General features: G+C 32.8%; 2 protein-coding genes and 1 long non-coding RNA gene across 13 annotated transcripts; all 3 read right to left on the reverse strand.

The window, feature by feature from the left end:
• Positions 1-541: 541 nt before the first annotated feature.
• Positions 542-6,995, reverse strand: LOC148604012 (beta-1,4-mannosylglycolipid beta-1,3-N-acetylglucosaminyltransferase brn-like). Of its 6 annotated transcripts, XR_015916444.1 has the most exons (3): positions 6,351-6,375; positions 2,349-5,298; positions 542-886 (listed from the first exon to the last, which is right to left on the reverse strand). XR_015916444.1 is itself a non-coding variant. In XM_088552133.1 (2 exons), exons 1-2 carry the CDS (start codon positions 6,962-6,964, stop codon positions 4,359-4,361), a joined length of 981 nt encoding a protein of 326 aa, XP_088408259.1. In that variant the 5' UTR covers positions 6,965-6,995; the 3' UTR covers positions 4,229-4,358. The 6 variants fall into 6 exon arrangements, 5 of the variants coding, with proteins under 5 accessions (XP_088408259.1, XP_088408261.1, XP_088408264.1 ...); XM_088552133.1 differs by lacking the exons at positions 542-886; positions 6,351-6,375 and adding an exon at positions 6,924-6,995 and having other exon boundaries at positions 4,229-5,298; XM_088552135.1 differs by lacking the exons at positions 542-886; positions 6,351-6,375 and adding an exon at positions 6,589-6,727 and having other exon boundaries at positions 4,229-5,298.
• Positions 6,996-12,882: 5,887 nt separating this feature from the next.
• On the reverse strand, positions 12,883-18,317 carry LOC148604013 (uncharacterized). 2 transcript variants are annotated; one of them, XR_015916447.1, is made up of 3 exons: positions 17,922-18,317; positions 13,914-16,459; positions 12,883-13,307 (listed from the first exon to the last, which is right to left on the reverse strand). It is a non-coding gene; the product is annotated as an uncharacterized LOC148604013 (long non-coding RNA). The 2 variants fall into 2 exon arrangements; XR_015916446.1 differs by lacking the exon at positions 12,883-13,307 and having other exon boundaries at positions 13,326-16,459.
• Positions 18,318-19,816: 1,499 nt separating this feature from the next.
• LOC148604014 (beta-1,4-mannosylglycolipid beta-1,3-N-acetylglucosaminyltransferase brn-like) lies at positions 19,817-22,858 on the reverse strand. Of its 5 annotated transcripts, none has more exons than XR_015916411.1 (2): positions 21,985-22,311; positions 19,817-20,886 (listed from the first exon to the last, which is right to left on the reverse strand). XR_015916411.1 is itself a non-coding variant. In XM_088551970.1 (2 exons), exons 1-2 carry the CDS (start codon positions 22,825-22,827, stop codon positions 19,947-19,949), a joined length of 981 nt encoding a protein of 326 aa, XP_088408096.1. In that variant the 5' UTR covers positions 22,828-22,858; the 3' UTR covers positions 19,817-19,946. The 5 variants fall into 5 exon arrangements, 4 of the variants coding, with proteins under 4 accessions (XP_088408096.1, XP_088408097.1, XP_088408099.1 ...); XM_088551970.1 differs by lacking the exon at positions 21,985-22,311 and adding an exon at positions 22,787-22,858; XM_088551971.1 differs by lacking the exon at positions 21,985-22,311 and adding an exon at positions 22,453-22,577.

Here is a 22,858-nt window from a genome sequence, read left to right on the forward strand (position 1 = left end):
GCCTAGTGTCGGCAATAAAGTATAACTTATAATTGTATTAACGTATGAGTTGTGATATGAACAAGTTTTGGCAAGCTCTGTCATAACATATGAGTTGTGATATGAAAATCATTATCAGAATAAAATTGCATTAAACCTATGTTTTTTTTTTCCAACTCTTTGTAGTTCTATTCCCAATACTCAGTTGAAATCCCGTCTAAAACACTTTACACATCGTTTTTACTCCGAAAAAACACAGAAAAAAAAAAAAAAAAAAAAAAAAAAAAAACATATGTGTTCAGTGTGATGGACGCGTTTTTAGCAAAAAATAGGCGTTCCAATTGGGACGTATTGTACTCTTCTACTTGGTGACCCATTCTTTCAATCTCATGAGGCTAACTTTATAACTGATATTATCCAAAAGTTGGCACATCGTTCAGCTAGATCTTTTAATATGAGGATCATTCAATTCAAGTTAATCCAACCTTTTTAATTCATTCTTTTCTTTTTCAAACTCTTTCCTGAGTTTGATTAGGTCTTGGTTTTCTTTGTCTACGAAAACTTCCTCCACAATTTCCTCATTGATGGTTTCTTCATAATCAGGCACAACGTGTTCCTCTCATTCTGGTTCTTCTAAATTTTGTTTCTTAGCAGACTTAGGTTTAGACTTTTTGGAATTTTGTTTTCCTGATACTGCTGGGCCCTTGCTGTATGAATAGGTGTGTTTCTCATGAGCTAGAGCAAACATTGATTCTGCATGGTGTTTCTATTTACATTCTGTTGGAGCTTTGAAATGGTACTTGTTACAAATATATGGAACTTGATGGTCTGGAATATGTGCTTTATACTTTTGAATTTTGATCCTGAAAAGGTGCACTTAGAGCAATGGTAGGTGTCAGTTGGCATTCTGAAAAAAATGAAGGATATTTGGAATCTGGTCAAATGTTATTTTTAATTGTTTATGTTTATTTATTGGTTTTTTGCTTCAGGCCAATCAGATATGTCTCTGTTGCATGGTTGAAGGCGATCATAATGAACGACTTCCTTTCTTGACATATGGCGAATCTCATATACAACAGGACTGAGGACCTTTTTTTTAACTAGATAGTGACCAATTAAAGGAGATTTGAACGTATGTCAAACCTGTCCACAAGAGTACCGGTTGTATATTGGTGTTTTGTCAGTCTAGTGTCATGGTCTTTTGTCGCTCTCTCAATGTTCTTTTTTAGATGGTGTTTTGCAATATCATATGTGTTCTTAAAAGATTGACGGAGCTTTTCTGTATAGGCTGTGGTTGCTGTAGTTTCATTTCCATCTGTTGATTGAATAGGAAGTGGGAATAATGAATCTGCAGGTTGGCTGATCTCTCTGCCAAATATCATATAATTTGGCGAATAGTTGCTCGGCGTGGTGCGTTACGATAGGCTGATAATAGAAAATTTATCTAGATATCCGAATCGGTAGCTTTGACAACCTTTTTTATCATGCCTCCGAGGGTTCTATTGAACCTCTCAATCATACTTTGGAAGCTGGGTGGTATCGAGTTGTTCGTGTTTTGGTTATATCTAGTAAATTGCAAACAGATTTAAAGAAATCACTTTCAAAATTGGTTCCTTCGTCTGTATGAATCACCAGTGGAACACCAAATCATGAAAAATGAATTCCAATATTTTGATAAACAAGGTGTCGGTGGTTTAGGGCTTGTTTCTCATATGGTAGCAACTTAAATGGGTTTTTGTTCTTTCCATTGGATTTAACAGACTGGGTAAGCTCATTTATGTTGTCGGTATCTTGTTACATTTCATTCCAATTCTCAGTCAGGTCAACGCATTGCTTACAAGTAGATTCTAATTCACCTTGCTTCTGATGGTAACAAGTTCTTTGGTCATAACCTTTTATGGATAGTGATGATTTCTGACTGAAATATGAGTGTTTCAACCACCAACATGACACTAATATTGCCATTTTTAGTTTGTTAAACAATAATTCTAATCGGCGAGTGTTTCTAGAAAAGCAGCGGACGCTTACCCTACCGGTGCATCTGGTCCATGCTCCCAGTTTTTAGTGGAGTCCGAGTTGCTCATTTGCTTTTGATACTTTGTATTTATGATTTAAGTAACTCTATGTTCTGTGTTGTGAATGTCTGTTTTCCATGTCTGATCTTTATCCCTGGATTACATTCTTTTGATTACCGCTGTAACCTTGGTTCCCTTGATTACTCTTTCAATGTTTTGTAATCGTTTGATATTTGCATTTGTCTTTACACCTTTTTGAGGTTTTGCATTCATCGTTGTTGCTCTTTATAATGCACATATAAAGAGAACTGAAAACACTAAAGTGCAATGATTAAAGCAAGGAAAAATACTCACTTGTGAATGAATATTCATTGTATGACATAACCAATTAAAGGCTAGTGGGTAATAACCATCATTGACTAAAGTTAACATAATAGGTCTTTTGTCGTCCATTGCCTTTGCTGTCCTTACAATATAAATCAAATCTTCCATATTTTAAAGTATATCTGTACCAGCGGACGCATTTACCTGACTATTTAATTTACATCGATTGTCGTTATATTGTTTAAAGTGTAAAGAGAAAAAAAGTCCTATGGTAAACATGCCTAAAAAGCAAATAATACATTTCTCTTTCCATGTAGCATCGTAGTTTAAAATGATCGTGAAATTTCTTAATTGGAGTACCTAGAACTCTGACATAACAACGCATAGGCACAATATGTTGTTCGGATAAAATGAGTATTTTTAGTAGTAACGTTAAAATTATATTAATTCACATTTCCGCTCATCCATCAAAACACAACGATTAAATAATACACTTAACATGTGATGCTATGCGTTATTATGTTTCAGTTGGCGATATGTCAGCAACACTTTCAACTCAGATTAGATTAGATTAGGTACGATTTATACCAAAGGTATCATTTATCTTTAGGACAGAATTTGCTGAATTACTTTTATTTTTTTTTTTGTATGTATTATTTTGGTTATTTAATGTTCCTTGTTGTTTGTGTCTGCTTTCCATGTCTGGTCTTTGTCCCTGGATAACATGCCTTTGGTTTCCGCTAGAATCGTGGTTCCCTTGCTTACTTTAAAAAAAATCATTTTATTCTTCGGATTTTTTTTATAATTAATTGAATGATTAATTGAATAGCATGTACGTCTAGATACAACGAACAGTTACTACTATGAGCCAAACAAATAGGTTATGTGTTGACGCTAAAATTCAATGGACAGCTGAGACAAGGTATGCCACTGTAATTGGAGAAACAGTTTGATAATCCTACTAGCCGGTATAATTCAACGATACAACGGGTGTTATTTATTAGAATATTTATATAAGTCAATAACAAGGATTAAAGACATGAAACTTTAATATTATGTTAAGAGTGAAAGTCCAATAAGTGTCATACTTGTATTTTGAACTTTGAGTAAACACCTTATATTGCACAGTAGAATGCATTGACCTAATATGCTTTTATAGTTTGTTTTAGAGAGGTAGAGAAGTTGTTAGTTGGATATTGTGTCATTATTTTTTGTAATGTTTTTATTATTGTCAAAATAAATTTATAAATTTATCTTGGTTTTGTTTATTGAAATATTTATTTGAATTTTTTTTAGCTTTTATTAAACATAACGGTGTAATTTCTGGCTGTTTATGGTTTGTACACTGATTTGCACACTGAATTTGGAATTGACGTGATTATTGATCAGATTTTTGTTCGGTAATTTTGTTGTTACCCTTATTTAATAAACACTAATATATCGTCTGGTTTTGTAAATGGCATCACTACAAATTTTAATGGTGGTCATCACAATTTGATTAAATGAAATAAAGTCGGACTGGCAACCAACCTACAGAATTTGACGCTTACCGCATTTCACTTCCTTATCCTTAAATTAAATGAACATTGTTATTGTACATTTTCTGATGTCTTTATATTATATGTTGACCACTTAATTTCTTCCGTTTCCAATTGTTTGCTAATGTTCTTGGAATCCTTGATTGTTATTCTGTTTTGATTCTTTAGTATTGTTTCAGAAGGTATTTTAAGGTCATTTCGTAAACAAATTATTTGATGAAAGAGTAAACTCATGTTTTCAGGTATGATGAAGGACATCAATAACTATTGGATGTTGCTTATCATGCATATTAAACACACACACACACACACACACACACACACACACTCACACGTTTATTGGTCAGTCTGTCCAATGCAAAGACTGTAGACTTGTTCTCATTGAATCTTGATAAGATTTAATAAACGACAAAACGTCTAAAATAGATAAAATAAATAGGGATGTTGTAACCGAAACAGTATCAGGAAAACACATTTAAACGAAAATTGCATTTATATGTTTTCACAGTGCTAGTTTGTGCATTCTGTCCCATGCATATAACATTTTATATGCTTGATCATATCCAGGTGATGAAATATATTTATGCATAAAGCTAGAAGATACATATGTCGGACAAAACCCAGATTCGTGAACTAAGTCTATTGACATTGTATATGAAACCATTCCAATATAGCAATCTTCTACAGGAATTAGTTTTACCAATGGAAAACCTTGAACAATAGTTAAAATAGTAATGAAATTTGTTAACATTGTTCCACCAATTATATATGGTGGATAATAAAAGTAAGGATATTCACCAATAGTTATAACATTCTTTCCTTTCAGGGGTCTTCTTCTTGGTTTTGACCATGTTATTTTGTGTCCAATGATCTTTATGTCACTAACAGATAACAATTTATCTGCAGCAAGTAACAAGTTATTTACATTTAGAATCCGGTCATCATCAATAAAATGAAAAAAACGTGATTTAATTTCATTTTCTTTAATCCAATTCATAGCATAAATCGTTTTGTACACTAAATTGTCATACCTATCTTCTATGCCCAATAATAGAATATCATTGCATAAATGTAATTCTTTGCCGAGTAAAATATCCTCAGTTGGCAATTCTCCCAGAATGAATATTGTTCGCACTAGGTACCGTTTATCATTCCCCCATGTATTTCTTATGGCCATCCTTTTACCATAATTCAACACAAATGATTTAACAAGTATTATCAGCTGGTAGGATATACAATCACGGTTTTTGCAATTAAAATGTAATGGTTCTCGTATAACTGGCGACTTCTTCGTTTTACCGTTGTCTTCAACAGCTTCTTTTGTTTCATTATTCGAAATATCAGACAAGTTTCTGAACGCGTCACCGTTATAAAAGAACAAAAATTTTTCATCAGTGATGACAAATATCGATAGAATACAGTACCATGCTATAAGAAGTACACTGAAAGAATAAAATAATGAACATTGATTTAAAGCAATAATAAAAGGTGTTTTATTCAGAATTTAAACTTGGTTTTTCTTCTTGTGTAAAAGGAATATATTTTAATATATGAGACAAAAATCTAAGACTGCGAAAATCTTAGAAACTGAAATATTTGCTTTGACAAAAAAACATCCTGTCAGTTGTTCATTTATGAATAATAACGAGCTCTCTACCTTACTTGCCTGATTACGTTGATTAATGTCAAAATACAATTGTTTAATGATACCTTTTTGGTAATGTAAGACAAATATAATGATGATTTTTTAGATGGAATGGAGGAAAAAGTGATATTTCAAATCAAGATGATTTTTCCCAGGATATGATCCAGTATCATAACATAACAATAACATACCAGCACAAGATGAACAGACATGTCATCGTGTAATGAATAAATTGAAGTTGAACATGATGAAATATGAAAACAAAAAAGTTAAAATTTGAAAAAAAATAAATCCTTTTACCACACCACAATTAATACCATCCCATTATATAAAAATAAGAAATAAATCTCATAGACTCCATTTTATTGTTTTACCACGGGCCGTCCGTTTATCAATACTCGACTTTTATCATATTTCGTTATAGGTTCATGCACTAAATGTGAACATTTCAAGGGTCAAAAACCTCATTTATTAAAAAAAAAATATGAGCAAATATATTTATGCTGCGATCTTTTCAAATAGAATGAAAACATCCTTGGGTGAAATTTATTTTCAGATTTGAGGGTTTTTTAGATGCATTTTGATTTTCCCTTTTTGACCTGATTCTTACCAAAAAAAAAAGATGTTTACTTAAATACGAATTTGATGTTCATTCACTCTCCCGGAATGAATGGAATCGCTATATAGCTAATGCACATTCGAATGTTACCCATGTTTTTTTTTTTTTTTTTTTTTAAATTAAAGAATACGTGGGAGCTAGTGAAAGAGTAATCAAGGGAACCAAGGTTATAGCGGTAATCAAAAGAATGTATACCAGGGACAAAGACCTGACATTGAAAACAGACGCACACAACAAAGAATTCTTCAACCTTCCAACCTCCTTCTTCCTTATTAAGTTGATGTTGAATATTATAGGTTTTTTTAATATATATTTTTTAAGGTTTTTCTTAACTCGTTCATAATGTCACAATTTATAAGAATGCCTTATTTGTGTCCAAAGTCCATGATTTGACACTTTTGTGAATCATCCCATTTCTAAGATTACAAATAAAAAAAAAATCAATATTTTAAATTCATTAAAACATACCACATAAAAATACGCCATCTTTTTAATTGAAATGACATTTTTATTATTTTAGTTTCAAAGTTATCATTATTTTTTTTTTTTTTTTTAGAAATGCATCGCTAATTTTAAATTCTTAAATAGACAAAATCATGGACTAAACAAAGACTGGTATTCATGGATTATTTCAAGTGCATAAAAATTGAATAAATAATAATAGTTATGTTTATTTAAAAGAAGTGCATATTTAAATCTTGTTATTTAAAAAAGTAGTCTCTTTAATTATATATGAACAATGTAATAGTTGTACATGATATATAAATGTTCATTTGAAAAAAAAAAGATAACATTAAAATTACCACAAATCACTGCAGTTCAAATTCAAAGAAAAGAAACGCATAAGAAGTTCATAAATTAGCAATAGGGCTTGTAAGTCTCGTCACGTGACAATGTGAATTCCCGAGAATGATTCCCTAACTTCCATTCAATAGCATATAAAATGATTAGAGTAAAAGCTTCAATATTATCACTTACACATACATTCAATGATAAAATATGATGCTTACTATTTCTACGCTGTAATAAGTTGAATAATTACTCAAATAATTTGACAATTATTATAACTGTGCATCATATTGATCTAGCCGGAAGTAGCAAACTAAATAAAAATAAGTGTTCGGTTTTCAATGGTTTCAACAGTAGAAATTCAGAACTATACGCCTGTCAAAATTATTCTATTTAAAGGAAAATATAATAAGGTTATGCGATAGATATATTTCAGTTTTCTATTATATTTCAAAATTCTATATTATTGGTACTTTCTACCTTATACTTTCTTTTTTATACTGTCTACTTTCCTACATTCTTGAATTGAATTTGAAATATTTCATCAATAAAGAAATAATTATTCCATGAACAGCCTCTGTAACTTATGTAGAAGAAACATGCTGACAATATTTTTAATAAATATTTAGAAGGTAGTGATTTATTTTTATGTTTCGCCTGTGATTAATTAAGACAATTAATTTGGGAAAGCAAATATGTAACCATATTTCATGTCTATGGTAGTTTGAAATAACAATCAATCCAAAACAAAAAGTTCAGAACGTATTGTGGTTTACGAAAATATAGTGCCTTGATCTCTAAGAGATTTAATGCGTAAAACCTTGATGAAGGTGATGGGGTCTTAAAGGATTTATTCTGCATTGCCTGAAGGTTGTCAGTTACGGACTTTCACTAAACACTACAAATAAGACTGAATGAACGTTAATAAACATGATTATATGGAAGTCATTACGGTAAATATACAATGGAATAATATATTATCATGTGTTGGCACACATAGAAATTCGCACAAAAAAGGAGGTCACACTCAAACTTTCGCGGCAACCTGTTGAGAAATTCACCATTTTGTTAAACAAATATTTCAAAAGCAGTCATCAATTTATAATTTAAAACGAAAATAAAAAAAATCTTTGTAGAACGTTTACAACAGAAAATGATCAATAAAAAATGTTTATGACGCAACACACTTTCCGCAGTCTAATATCAGGTCACATATTTCTGGCACCGATCTTTTTGTGAATTACCAGATTTTTTGGGACATCGAAAAAAAAAACACTAAATTTTGCGTATGGAGTTTCATATCACAACTCATACGTTATGCCAGAACTTGCCGAAACTACGCAGACTTTTTGTATCGCGCTAGAAGTCTAACAAGTAGGCTTCTGAAACAGGGTTATGTTGCTACAAGATTGAAGTCATCACTACAGAAGTTTTATAGTCGTAATCATGAACTCGTGGATCGTTATGGTGTATCCATCAGCACCATGAAAACTGATTTATTTAACGGGTTTTGTAATTTTCCTTCCCTCGTTTGTCTTCCACGGATTTGACATTTTATGAGCAACTCGGCGGGCGGGTGTTTCTAGAAAAACAGACGACACTTGCCCTACCGATGCTCCTAGTTTTTAGTGGAGTCCGAGTTGCTCATTTACTTTTGTTACTTTGCATGTATGATTTAAGTTACTTTATGTTCTTTGTTGTGTATATCTGTTTTCCATTTCTGGTATTTGTTCCTGGATTACATTCTTTTGATTACCGCTATGGCCTTGGTTTCCACGATTACTCTTACGCATTAAGGTTAATAGAACAGTGTGTTATTTTGTTATATGAACACTCCATACACAGGTGCTGAAGGGACGTTTCCAAATCAAGATTTTAACTGAGTATGGGGAATAGAAGTATTGCAGATCTAGCTATGTAACGTTGTTTGTATTAATTCTTGTTGAGTTTAGGAATGCAATACAAAGACGCTAAATCACAATCATCGTTCTTGATAGAGAGACCAAAAGAGGACAGGACATATTTACAGTTTTCCGGAAGTACGCAGACTTTTTGTATCGCGCTAGAACTCTGACAAATAGGCTTCTGGAACAGGGTTATGTTGCTACAAGATTGAAGTCATCACTACAGAAGTTTTATGGTCGTCATCATGAACTCGCTATGGTGTATCATTGTTATCAAAAATGTCAATAAACAACAGCATGGTTGTTTTTGAGAGGACAAAGGATATTTTTGGCCGAAAACGGGTGGCCGTCAAAAAGGGTTAATTAGTATATAAAAGAGTTAATGCAAGAGAAATATGGCCGGCCAGGAGAAAGGAGTGGTCTTTCAAATGAGGGGCCCCTAGAAAGGGGGACTGCTGTATAATATTTCAGTTATTTTTTATTCTTGGTTGTGTGTCAGTTATCCATGCCTGTCTTTGTCTGTGGATTACATTCTTTTAGTTTCCACTATAATCCTTGATCTCTCTCACCATTAGTTTGATAAAGAAGTGTGTTTCTTATAAAAAAAAAACATATCCCCAATACATAAACAAAACTGTAAAATTTACTTATTTTATTCATCTCTTGCTTTCTAACCTACTAGGTAAATTAAGCAATGAAAAACACATTTTTTTTTACTGAAAGGCAGTTCTTTTTTCTGGAAAAGTAGAAAATCAACATTTTAACTACACAATTTGATTGTGCTTTATATGCTAACAAATAAAAATGCTTACAAAAATCACTTAAACATGTCATACGTTATATCAGAGCTTGCCGAAACTACGCAGTCTTTTTGTATCGCACTAGAACAAATAGACTTGTGGAAGAGGGTTATGTTGCTACAAGATTGAAGTCATCACTACATAAGTTCTATGGTCGTCATCAAGAACTCGTGGGTCGTTATAGTGTATCATTCTACACCTTGAAAACTGATTTATTCAACGGGTCATAGTTTTCCTTTCCTCGTTTGTCTACCCCGGACTTGACTTTTTATGAGTAACTCGGCGGATATTTCTAGAAAAGCAGAGGACGCTTACCCTTCCGGTGCACCTGGTCCATACTTCCAGTTTTTTAGTGGACTCCGAATTGCTCATGTGCTTTTGATACTTTCTATGTATGATTTTAGTTGCTGTATGTTCTTTGTTGTGTATGTCTTTTTTCCTTTCCCTGGTTAACAGTTTTGATTACCGCTATAACCTTGGTTCCCTTGATTACTCTTCGCAGAGCACTTTTAACATACCCATTAGTTTAAAATAATTTTTAAAAAATGCTAAAATTGTCTATGTCAGTTTTATGTTGATTGGCTGTGATACATATATTTCAGATCAAATTCATGAAAATGACATATTTTGTGCAAATTGAATGAGTGCGAATACTTGAAATGACCTTTATGGTCTCAAATTATTCTTTTGAAAATGAGCATCATATGTTTGGCTTTGACACATTAATTTCAGTCCAATTCCTCAAAAATGACATACTTCTACAGATTGTAAGGGTGTGAACGATTCTAATTTCAATAAAGGTCCAAAATTAGTATTTACACTATTTAAAATGGCAATATTAGTATCCGGCTGCTGGTTGCGACACTCATATTTTAGTCAACAATCTTCAAAATGACATATTTTTACAAAGTGTATGTGTGTCAACACTTTTAATACGACTATTAGTCTAAACCTACGGAAACAAATGTTAAAATTCTTGAAAATGATATATTTTGTGGACATTAAATGAGTGCCAATACTTGAAAGTACCTTTATGGTCCTATATTATTGTTTAAAATGTAAAACATGTCAAAATAAGCATCGTATGTCTGGCTTTAACACAATAATTTCAGTCCAATTTCTCAAAATTGGCATACTTCTGCAGATTGTGAGGGTGCGAACAATTCTGATCTCCTTTGATATTCATTATTCATACAAAAACTTTGCTTGTATTTCACATTCAATATGTTAAGGAAATTTTCAGACGTTTTGTTTTGTTTTCTTATAAATATAAATACAAACAGTTAATATCATGTTATCATGATAAGATTATTCATGAATATAATGTTTGGCACTATGGTAACATAATTTATTCTTGTTCGACTTTATGATTCATTTTTAAAACAATATTCCGACGAGTTATTTATAAAGTCGACTTGTCTGACCCCGAATAATATCACATTTTATCTACCCTTTTATTGAAATTGTGCAGTATTCCAAAGATTAAACTACGTAAAACACCGAGGCTTCATTCCTTGTGTGGCATATGGTAGAATCCCTCGGTGATGGATTTGGCTTCCTCTTTCGATAGGTTTGATCATAAGTACTTCTTGTATACAACTGATATTTTGACCATGATCTTCCTACATATTTAATTTTAATGCTGCTGATGAGAGGCAACTCCTTGAAATACGTGTACAGCATATCGAAACTTACAATATATAAAACTGGTATTTTTTTTAACGACTGGGTCGATACCACTGCTCGTGGACCTGATGTATCTGAGGTTATTCACCAACCCAGTAGTCACTTACCCTGTCAGTGCACCTGCTCCACTAAAAACTGGAAACATGGACCAGGTGCACCGGTAGAGTAAGCGCCCTCTCCTTTTCTAGAAACACCCATCGAGTTGCTGATAAAAAGTTAAGCCCAGGGTAGACAAACGAGGAAAGGAAAACTATGACCCGTTGAATAAATCAGTTTTCATGATGCAGATGGATACACCATAACGATCCAAGAGTTCATGGTGACGACAATAAAACTTCTGTAGTGATGATGACTTCAATCTTGTAGCAACATAACCTTGTTCCCGAAGTCTATTTGTTAGAGTTCTAGCGCGATACCAACAGTCTGTGTAGTTTCGGTAAGCTCTGGCATAACGTATGATATGCAAACTCTATACGCAGGTGCTGAATGGATATTGCTATAGATGAAAGGAAAGTCGTGCAATTTGAATGAATAATCTCACGTTTGTCGTAAAGTTTGGTCAATAGTTTTCCTTTATCATCGATTTCTAAGTTTAGGTCACGATATGAGACTGAATCTACAGTGTCTGTAGTATCATTTATCTCGATCTCTTGGGGGTAGATGCGATGTATCAAATCCTCGAAATTAGCATCTATATAGCGAAAACTGAGATTAAAGGATCTACCTAAAAGATAATCTTTCTTTCGGATCAGACGAGCTATAAAGTCAGCTTCATAAGAGTAAAGAAAAAGGTCAGCAAGTAACGGAGCACAATTTATTCTCATTGGAATGTCGACTTTTGTTGAAAAAACACGTCCATCACACTGGACAATTATGTAGTCGATCAAAAATTCCAGCATTTTGTAAACATTTTCCTCTGTATATTTGGAAAATGATTTGGAATTAATTTTTGCGAAGTATGATGAATCTCTACCAAGAGCTTAATATTTGTATCTAGGTGTACCATCTTTTTTTGAAAAAAAAAAACAACGATGTTTAATGTTTTTAACTGCGTATGTGGAATAGACGGATACAGTGTTGAAACAAAAATATAGGTTTTATTGCTATTACATGCAGATAATAGCCTTGAACTGATTGTCTCGAAAAGATCCTTCGAATTTTTCAGGATCCACATTGAATAAATATCACTACGGGAGTAACAAGTGTTGTGGTAGGACAATTCCCTCTAATGTAAAAGAACAACCAAGGGAAGCAAGGCCACAGCGGCAATAAAAAAATGCAATCCAGGGACAAAGACCAGACATGGAAAACAAACACACACAACAAAGGACACGAATTAACTAAAATCATACACACATGATAACATAGGAATATGGCCGACTCGGACTCCACCAAAAACCGGGTGAATGGACCAGGTGTACCGGTAGGGTAAGCATCATCTGCTTTTCCAGAAACAACCCCCGAGGTATTCATAAATGTCAAGTCCGGAGTAGACAAAGGAGGAAAGGAAAACTATGACACGTTGAAAAAATCAATTTTTATGGCGCAGATGGATACACCATAACGATCCTCGAATCTACGAATTCATGATGACGACCATAAAACTTTTGAAGGGTTGACTTCAGCTTTGTAGCAACATATCCATGTTCCAGAAACCTATTTGTTAGAATTCTAGCGCGATACCAAAAGCCGGCGTAGTTTCGGCAAGCTCTGGCATAACGCATGAACACTCCATACGCAGGAGCTGGTTTGTTAGGATTGTCTAAAGACAATACTGTATAGCTGAAACTGAGATTTAAAGGATTTACCTAAATGATATCCTTTCTTTCGAATCAGAGCTGCTTTAAAGTCAGCCTCATAAGTGTGGAGAAATATGTAAGCAAGTAGTGGAGCACAATTCGTTCCCATTGGAATGCCGACCGTTTGTTGGAAAACGCGTCCACCACACTGGACAAATATTTTGTTGATTGAGAATTCCATCACTTTGTTTAGATCTTCCTCTGTATACCTGGAAGATGATTGCAATTTGTTTTTACAAAGTATGAGGAATCTTTACCAAGAACTGTATATGTGTACCTAGGTATACAATCTGTACGTCATGCTCAGATATTAACATTGAAAACCCTTTGTTACTTTGTATGTATGATTTTAGTTTTCTGTATGTTCTTTGTTGTGTATGTCTGTTTTCCATGTCTGATCTTTGTCCCTTGATTACATTCTTTTGATTACCGCTGTAATCTTGGTTCCCTTGATAACTCTTAAAAACCATCCTTCATCTATGCATATTGTTGTTATTCCCTCTGTGGGACTAGAACTCGTATTGTTTTGACATGTATAGCATCACCGCCTAGATTAAGTCAAAGCCCTTTTCATCTTTATTGAAATAAGTCATCATGTGCACATATAAAAAGTAACTATATCACAATGATCTGAAGTATCATAGTCAAACTTATACATTTCGTATCTTGATCATCAAAACATTCTCAGTCGTTTGATATACAGTCAGTCCATGGTCAGATGGAGCCGTGTAGTGAATATATTTGTCACCCTCTGAGACGAACGTATTATATTTATTTAATGTGACATGTATCGTTAATTTGATTCTCTAACCTACATAACAATGAGCTGGTCTGTACTAATATACATCATGTATTAAGTAACAAGGAGAATGGAACAGCCATACAACAAAAATCACTTGGCCGGTAAAAAAGATTTATTTTCATATAGTCTAGCTGGCCGAAGGTACGCAGAACGAGATTATTTTGGTTTTTCGTGTGGGTCTGAGTTGTTAACAGACTTATACTTCAAACCAACAGACACCCATCAATACCTTATACCCATGAGCTGTAGTTTTTTCCCACCTAACTAAGAGTTTACCATGTAGTCAAGCACTTTGTCTAAGGCGCAATTATTCAGATGAAGAGAATCTTCACAGAAATGTCTTGGTCAACTAAAATGATTTAAGAGGATGGAGGTATAACTTTGATACAAGCTAAGCTACCAACATAATCACAATATTCCAAGAAGTAGCCTTAAAAAGTACAATATAATGAAAAAAGTAACATATCTCTCTTTGCCCTTACAAACTACTTTCGACTTAAAATCAGTCATAGTACCATTAATGAGTACTGGACCTCTAACGAAAGAAACTTTACAATATCCGAATTTTAGCCGAACACAACAAAGGAAATATAGTAACTAAAATCATACATATTAAGTAACAAAAGCAAATCAGCAACTCGGACACCACTAAAAACTGGGAGCATGGACCAGGTGCACCGGTCTTTAAAAAAAAAAATAAAAGAAATAAGTTATTCCATATTGTGTATTGTTTACTTTTCTTACAGTGTTTGTCAACGTTTTGAGTTATATCTCTACACGAAGATCAATATATCAAGGCTTTAGTATTAATGTTTTACTATCAACAAAAAAATATTATACGCCGCTAATAGTCACTTGAGTATGCAATAGGCAATCACACACACTCATTCATCTTAAAGGTTCAAATCCCGCTGAGGAAGCGACCAAATTTGCAGCATCGCATCGATTCCAGACTGTTGGTGTACCATAGACTTTTGTATTTATTTCAGCGGGATTCGAACCCATTTCTGCCCTTTCTAAACTTCACAAAAATCCATACAAACAACGGTACATAGCTGGACTTACAAATTGTACCACCAAACATTTAAAAAACAAATGAATTTTATACTCAGAGCTGTCAAAGAGGGTCTCCAATTCTACCATGACACTTGTTACTCTCGTAGAGGTATTAATTCAAAGTGGATCCTGAAAAATCTTCCAGAAACCACCTATTGAAAGAGTAATCAAGGGAACCAAGGTTATAGCGTAATCAAAAGAATGTAATTCAGGGACAAAGACCAGACATGGAAAACAGACATACACAACAGAGAACATAAAGTAACTAAAATCATACACACATAGTAACAAAAGTAAATGAGCAACTCGGACTCCACTAAAAACTGGGAGCATGGACCAGCTGCACCGGTAGGGTAAGCGTCCTCTGCTTTTTGTAGAAACACCCGCAGAGTTGCTCATATAAAAAGTCAAGTCCGGGGTAGACACACGAGGAAAGGCAAACTATGACTCGTTGAATAAATCAGTTTTCATGGTGCTGATGGATACATCATAACAATCCACGAGTTCAAGATGACGATGATAAACTTCGGTAGAGATTACTTCAATCTCGTAGCAAACATAACCCTGTTCCAAAAGCTTATTAGTAAGACTTCTAGCGCAATACAAAAAGTCTGCCTAGTGTCGGCAATAAAGTATAACTTATAATTGTATTAACGTATGAGTTGTGATATGAACAAGTTTTGGCAAGCTCTGTCATAACATATGAGTTGTGATATGAAAATCATTATCAGAATAAAATTGCATTAAACCTATGTTTTTTTTTTTTTTCCAACTCTTTGTAGTTCTATTCCCAATACTCAGTTGAAATCCCGTCTAAAACACTTTACACATCGTTTTTACTCCAAAAAAACACAGAAAAAAAAAAAAAAAAAAAAAAAAAAAAAAAATATGTGTTCAGTGTGATGGACGCGTTTTTAGCAAAAAATAGGCGTTCCAATTGGGACGTATTGTACTCTTCTACTTGGTGACCCATTCTTTCAATCTCATGAGGCTAACTTTATAACTGATATGATCCAAAAGTTGGCACATCGTTCAGCTAGATCTTTTAATATGAGGATCATTCAATTCAAGTTAATCCAACCTTTTTAATTCATTCTTTTCTTTTTCAAACTCTTTCCTGAGTTTGATTAGGTCTTGGTTTTCTTTGTCTACGAAAACTTCCTCCACAATTTCCTCATTGATGATTTCTTCATAATCAGGCACAACGTGTTCCTCTCCTTCTGGTTCTTCTAAATTTTGTTTCTTAGCAGACTTAGGTTTAGACTTTTTGGAATTTTGTTTTCCTGATACTGCTGGGCCCTTGCTGTATGAACAGGTGTGTTTCTCATGAGCTAGAGCAAACATTGATTCTGCATGGTGTTTCTATTTACATTCTGTTGGAGCTTTGAAATGGTACTTGTTACAAATATATGGAACTTGATGGTCTGGAATATGTGCTTTATACTTTTGAATTTTGATCCTGAAAAGGTGCACTTAGAGCAATGGTAGGTGTCAGTTGGCATTCTGAAAAAAATGAAGGATATTTGGAATCTGGTCAAATGTTATTTTTAATTGTTTATGTTTATTTATTGGTTTTTTGCTTCAGGCCAATCAGATATGTCTCTGTTGCATGGTTGAAGGCGATCATAATGAACGACTTCCTTTCTTGACATATGGCGAATCTCATATACAACAGGACTGAGGACCTTTTTTTTAACTAGATAGTGACCAATTAAAGGAGATTTGAACGTATGTCAAACCTGTCCACAAGAGTACCGGTTGTATATTGGTGTTTTGTCAGTCTAGTGTCATGGTCTTTTGTCGCTCTCTCAATGTTCTTTTTTAGATGGTGTTTTGCAATATCATATGTGTTCTTAAAAGATTGACGGAGCTTTTCTGTATAGGCTGTGGTTGCTGTAGTTTCATTTCCATCTGTTGATTGAATAGGAAGTGGGAATAATGAATCTGCAGGTTGGCTGATCTCTCTGCCAAATATCATATAATTTGGCGAATAGTTGCTCGGCGTGGTGCGTTACGATAGGCTGATAATAGAAAATTTATCTAGATATCCGAATCGGTAGCTTTGACAACCTTTTTTATCATGCCTCCGAGGGTTCTATTGAACCTCTCAATCATACTTTGGAAGCTGGGTGGTATCGAGTTGTTCGTGTTTTGGTTATATCTAGTAAATTGCAAACAGATTTAAAGAAATCACTTTCAAAATTGGTTCCTTCGTCTGTATGAATCACCAGTGGAACACCAAATCATGAAAAATGAATTCCAATATTTTGATAAACAAGGTGTCGGTGGTTTAGGGCTTGTTTCTCATATGGTAGCAACTTAAATGGGTTTTTGTTCTTTCCATTGAATTTAACAGACTGGGTAAGCTCATTTATGTTGTCGGTATCTTGTTACATTTCATTCCAATTCTCAGTCAGGTCAGCGCATTGCTTACAAGTAGATTCTAATTCACCTTGCTTCTGATGGTAACAAGTTCTTTGGTCATAACCTTTTATGGATAGTGATGATTTCTGACTGAAATATGAGTGTCTCAACCACCAACCTGACACTAATATTGCCATTTTTAGTTTGTTAAACAATAATTCTAATCGGCGAGTGTTTCTAGAAAAGCAGCGGACGCTTACCCTACCGGTGCATCTGGTCCATGCTCCCAGTTTTTAGTGGAGTCCGAGTTGCTCATTTGCTTTTGATACTTTGTATTTATGATTTAAGTAACTCTATGTTCTGTGTTGTGAATGTCTGTTTTCCATGTCTGATCTTTATCCCTGGATTACATTCTTTTGATTACCGCTGTAACCTTGGTTCCCTTGATTACTCTTTCAATGTTTTGTAATTGTTTGATATTTGCATTTGTCTTTACACCTTTTTGAGGTTTTGCATTCATCGTTGTTGCTCTTTATAATGCACATATAAAGAGAACTGAAAACACTAAAGTGCAATGATTAAAGCAAGGAAAAATACTCACTTGTGAATGAATATTCATTGTATGACATAACCAATTAAAGGCTAGTGGGTAATAACCATCATTGACTAAAGTTAACATAATAGGTCTTTTGTCGTCCATTGCCTTTGCTGTCCTTACAATATAAATCAAATCTTCCATATTTTAAAGTATATCTGTACCAGCGGATGCATTTACCTGACTATTTAATTTACATCGATTGTCGTTATATTGTTTAAAGTGTAAAGAGAAAAAAAGTCCTATGGTAAACATGCCTAAAAAGCAAATAATACATTTCTCTTTCCATGTAGCATCGTAGTTTAAAATGATCGTGAAATTTCTTAATTGGAGTACCTAGAACTCTGACATAACAACGCATAGGCACAATACGTTGTTCGGATAAAATGAGTATTTTTAGTAGTAACGTTAAAATTATATTAATTCACATTTCCGCTCATCCATCAAACCACAACGATTAAATAATACACTTAACATGTGATGCTATGCGTTATTATGTTTCAGTTGGCGATATGTCAGCAACACTTTCAACTCAGATTAGATTAGATTAGGTACGATTTATACCAAAGGTATCATTTATCTTTAGGACAGAATTTGCTGAATTACTTTTATTTTTTTTTTTTTTTGTATGTATTATTTTGGTTATTTAATGTTCCTTGTTGTTTGTGTCTGCTTTCCATGTCTGGTCTTTGTCCCTGGATAACATGCCTTTGGTTTCCGCTAGAATCGTGGTTCCCTTGCTTACTTTAAAAAAAATCATTTTATTCTTCGGATTTTTTTATAATTAATTGAATGATTAATTGAATAGCATGTACGTCTAGATACAACGAACAGTTACTACTATGAGCTAAACAAATAGGTTATGTGTTGACGCTAAAATTCAATGGACAGCTGAGACAAGGTATGCCACTGTAATTGGAGAAACAGTTTGATAATCCTACTAGCCGGTATAATTCAACGATACAACGGGTGTTATTTATTAGAATATTTATATAAGTCAATAACAAGGATTAAAGACATGAAACTTTAATATTATGTTAAGAGTGAAAGTCCAATAAGTGTCATACTTATATTTTGAACTTTGAGTAAACACCTTATATTGCACAGTAGAATGCATTGACCTAATATGCTTTTATAGTTTGTTTTAGAGAGGTAGAGAAGTTGTTAGTTGGATATTGTGTCATTATTTTTTGTAATGTTTTTATTATTGTCAAAATAAATTTATAAATTTATCTTGGTTTTGTTTAATGAAATATTTATTTGAATTTTTTTTAGCTTTTATTAAACATAACGGTGTAATTTCTGGCTGTTTATGGTTTGTACACTGATTTGCACACTGAATTTGGAATTGACGTGATTATTGATCAGATTTTTGTTCGGTAATTTTGTTGTTACCCTTATTTAATAAACACTAATATATCATCTGGTTTTGTAAATGGCATCATTACAAATTTTAATGGTGGTCATCACAATTTGATTAAATGAAATAAAGTCGGACTGGCAACCAACCTACAGAATTTGACGCTTACCGCATTTCACTTCCTTATCCTTAAATTAAATGAACATTGTTATTGTACATTTTCTGATGTCTTTATATTATATGTTGACCACTTAATTTCTTCCGTTTCCAATTGTTTGCTAATGTTCTTGGAATCCTTGATTGTTATTCTGTTTTGATTCTTTAGTATTGTTTCAGAAGGTATTTTAAGGTCATTTCGTAAACAAATTATTTGATGAAAGAGTAAACTCATGTTTTCAGGTATGATGAAGGACATCAATAACTATTGGATGTTGCTTATCATGCATATTAAACACACACACACACACACACACACACACACACACACACACACACACACGCACGTTTATTGGTCAGTCTGTCCAATGCAAAGACTGTAGACTTGTTCTCATTGAATCTTGATAAGATTTAATAAACGACAAAACGTCTAAAATAGATAAAATAAATAGGGATGTTGTAACCGAAACAGTATCAGGAAAACACATTTAAACGAAAATTGCATTTATATGTTTTCACAGTGCTAGTTTGTTCATTCTGTCCCATGCATATAACATTTTATATGCTTGATCATATCCAGGTGATGAAATATATTTATGCATAAAGCTAGAAGATACATATGTCGGACAAAACCCAGATTCGTGAACTAAGTCTATTGACATTGTATATGAAACCATTCCAATATAGCAATCTTCTACAGGAATTAGTTTTACCAATGGAAAACCTTGAACAATAGTTAAAATAGTAATGAAATTTGTTAACATTGTTCCACCAATTATATATGGTGGATAATAAAAGTAAGGATATTCACCAATAGTTATAACATTCATTCCTTTCAGGGATCTTCTTCTTGGTTTTGACCATGTTATTTTGTGTCCAATGATCTTTATGTCACTAACAGATAACAATTTATCTGCAGCAAGTAACAAGTTATTTACATTTAGAATCCGGTCATCATCAATAAAATGAAAAAAACGTGATTTAATTTCATTTTCTTTAATCCAATTCATAGCATAAATCGTTTTGTACACTAAATTGTCATACCTATCTTCTATGCCCAATAATAGAATATCATTGCATAAATGTAATTCTTTGCCGAGTAAAATATCCTCAGTTGGCAATTCTCCCAGAATGAATATTGTTCGCACTAGGTACCGTTTATCATTCCCCCATGTATTTCTTATGGCCATCCTTTTACCATAATTCAACACAAATGATTTAACAAGTATTATCAGCTGGTAGGATATACAATCACGGTTTTTGCAATTAAAATGTAATGGTTCTCGTATAACTGGCGACTTCTTCGTTTTACCGTTGTCTTCAACAGCTTCTTTTGTTTCATTATTCGAAATATCAGACAAGTTTCTGAACGCGTCACCGTTATAAAAGAACAAAAATTTTTCATCAGTGATGACAAATATCGATAGAATACAGTACCATGCTATAAGAAGTACACTGAAAGAATAAAATAATGAACATTGATTTAAAGCAATAATAAAAGGTGTTTTATTCAGAATTTAAACTTGGTTTTTCTTCTTGTGTAAAAGGAATATATTTTAATATATGAGACAAAAATCTAAGACTGCGAAAATCTTAGAAACTGAAATATTTGCTTTGACAAAAAAACATCCTGTCAGTTGTTCATTTATGAATAATAACGAGCTCTCTACCTTACTTGCCTGATTACGTTGATTAATGTCAAAATACAATTGTTTAATGATACCTTTTTGGTAATGTAAGACAAATATAATGATGATTTTTTAGATGGAATGGAGGAAAAAGTGATATTTCAAATCAAGATGATTTTTCCCAGGATATGATCCAGTATCATAACATAACAATAACATACCAGCACAAGATGAACAGAATAAGATGAATTTATCGTAATGAATAAATTGAAGTTGAACATGATGAAATATGAAAACAAAAAAGTTAAAATTTGAAAAAAAATAAATCCTTTTACCACACCACAATTAATACCATCCCATTATATAAAAATAAGAAATAAATCTCATAGACTCCATTTTATTGTTTTACCACGGGCCGTCCGTTTATCAATACTCGACTTTTATCATATTTCGTTATAGGTTCATGCACTAAATGTGAACATTTCAAGGGTCAAAAACCTCATTTATTAAAAAAAAAATATGAGCAAATCTATTTATGCTGCGATCTTTTCAAATAGAATGAAAACATCCTTGGGTGAAATTTATTTTCAGATTTGAGGGTTTTTTAGATGCATTTTGATTTTCCCTTTTTGACCTGATTCTTACCAAAAAAAAAGATGTTTACTTAAATACGAATTTGATGTTCATTCACTCTCCCGGAATGAATGGAATCGCTATATAGCTAATGCACATTCGAATGTTACCCATGTTTTTTTTTTTTTTTTTTTTTTTTTTAAATTAAAGAATACGTGGGAGCTAGTGAAAGAGTAATCAAGGGAACCAAGGTTATAGCGGTAATCAAAAGAATGTATACCAGGGACAAAGACCTGACATTGAAAACAGACGCACACAACAAAGAACATACAGTAACTAAAATCATACATACAAAGCAACAAAAGCAAATGAACAATTCTGACTCCACTAAATACTAAAAATATTCCAATATGCGAAATCTTCAACTTCAGCTATTTTGCACAAACTACATATTCCTTACTTTGGTGACAAAATGGAGAAGGTTATATATCCACCCATATTTACTTTTTAGAATATGACATAAAAAAACGAGTTTATAGATTGCTTATCAATAATCCCTGAAGCTGAAACCTTCAGTTTCGCAAAATCATGAATTCTTCAACCTTCCAACCTCCTTCTCCCTTATTAAGTTGATGTTGAATATTATAGGTTTTTTTAATATATATTTTTTAAGGTTTTTCTTAACTCGTTCATAATGTCACAATTTATAAGAATGCCTTATTTGTGTCCAAAGTCCATGATTTGACACTTTTGTGAATCATCCCATTTCTAAGATTACAAATAAAAAAAAAATCAATATTTTAAATTCATTAAAACATACCACATAAAAATACGCCATCTTTTTAATTGAAATGACATTTTTATTATTTTAGTTTCAAAGTTATCATTTTTTTTTTTTTTTTTTTTAGAAATGCATCGCTAATTTTAAATTCTTAAATAGACAAAATCATGGACTAAACAAAGACTGGTATTCATGGATTATTTCAAGTGCATAAAAATTGAATAAATAATAATAGTTATGTTTATTTAAAAGAAGTGCATATTTAAATCTTGTTATTTAAAAAAGTAGTCTCTTTAATTATATATGAACAATGTAATAGTTGTACATGATATATAAATGTTCATTTGAAAAAAAAAGATAACATTAAAATTACCACAAATCACTGCAGTTCAAATTCAAAGAAAAGAAACGCATAAGAAGTTCATAAATTAGCAATAGGGCTTGT

Source organism: Perna viridis, chromosome 11 (assembly GCF_037379345.1).
Source record: "Perna viridis isolate PV_CMFRI_1.1 ecotype Kerala chromosome 11, ASM3737934v1, whole genome shotgun sequence".
NCBI classification, from domain to species: domain Eukaryota; kingdom Metazoa; phylum Mollusca; class Bivalvia; order Mytilida; family Mytilidae; genus Perna; species Perna viridis.

What these genes read in the sequence shown, in the direction of transcription:
- LOC148604012 (XM_088552133.1), bottom strand. Translation starts at nt 6,964, where the DNA reads ATGCGTTTCTTTTCTTTGAATTTGAACTGCAGTGATTTGTG. An exon ending in TTGAACTGCAGTGATTTGTG is followed by an intron (nt 5,299 to 6,923) that starts GTAATTTTAATG and finishes TTATTCTTTCAG; the next exon opens with TGTACTTCTTATAGCATGGT.
- LOC148604014 (XM_088551970.1), bottom strand. Translation starts at nt 22,827, where the DNA reads ATGCGTTTCTTTTCTTTGAATTTGAACTGCAGTGATTTGTG. An exon ending in TTGAACTGCAGTGATTTGTG is followed by an intron (nt 20,887 to 22,786) that starts GTAATTTTAATG and finishes TTATTCTTTCAG; the next exon opens with TGTACTTCTTATAGCATGGT.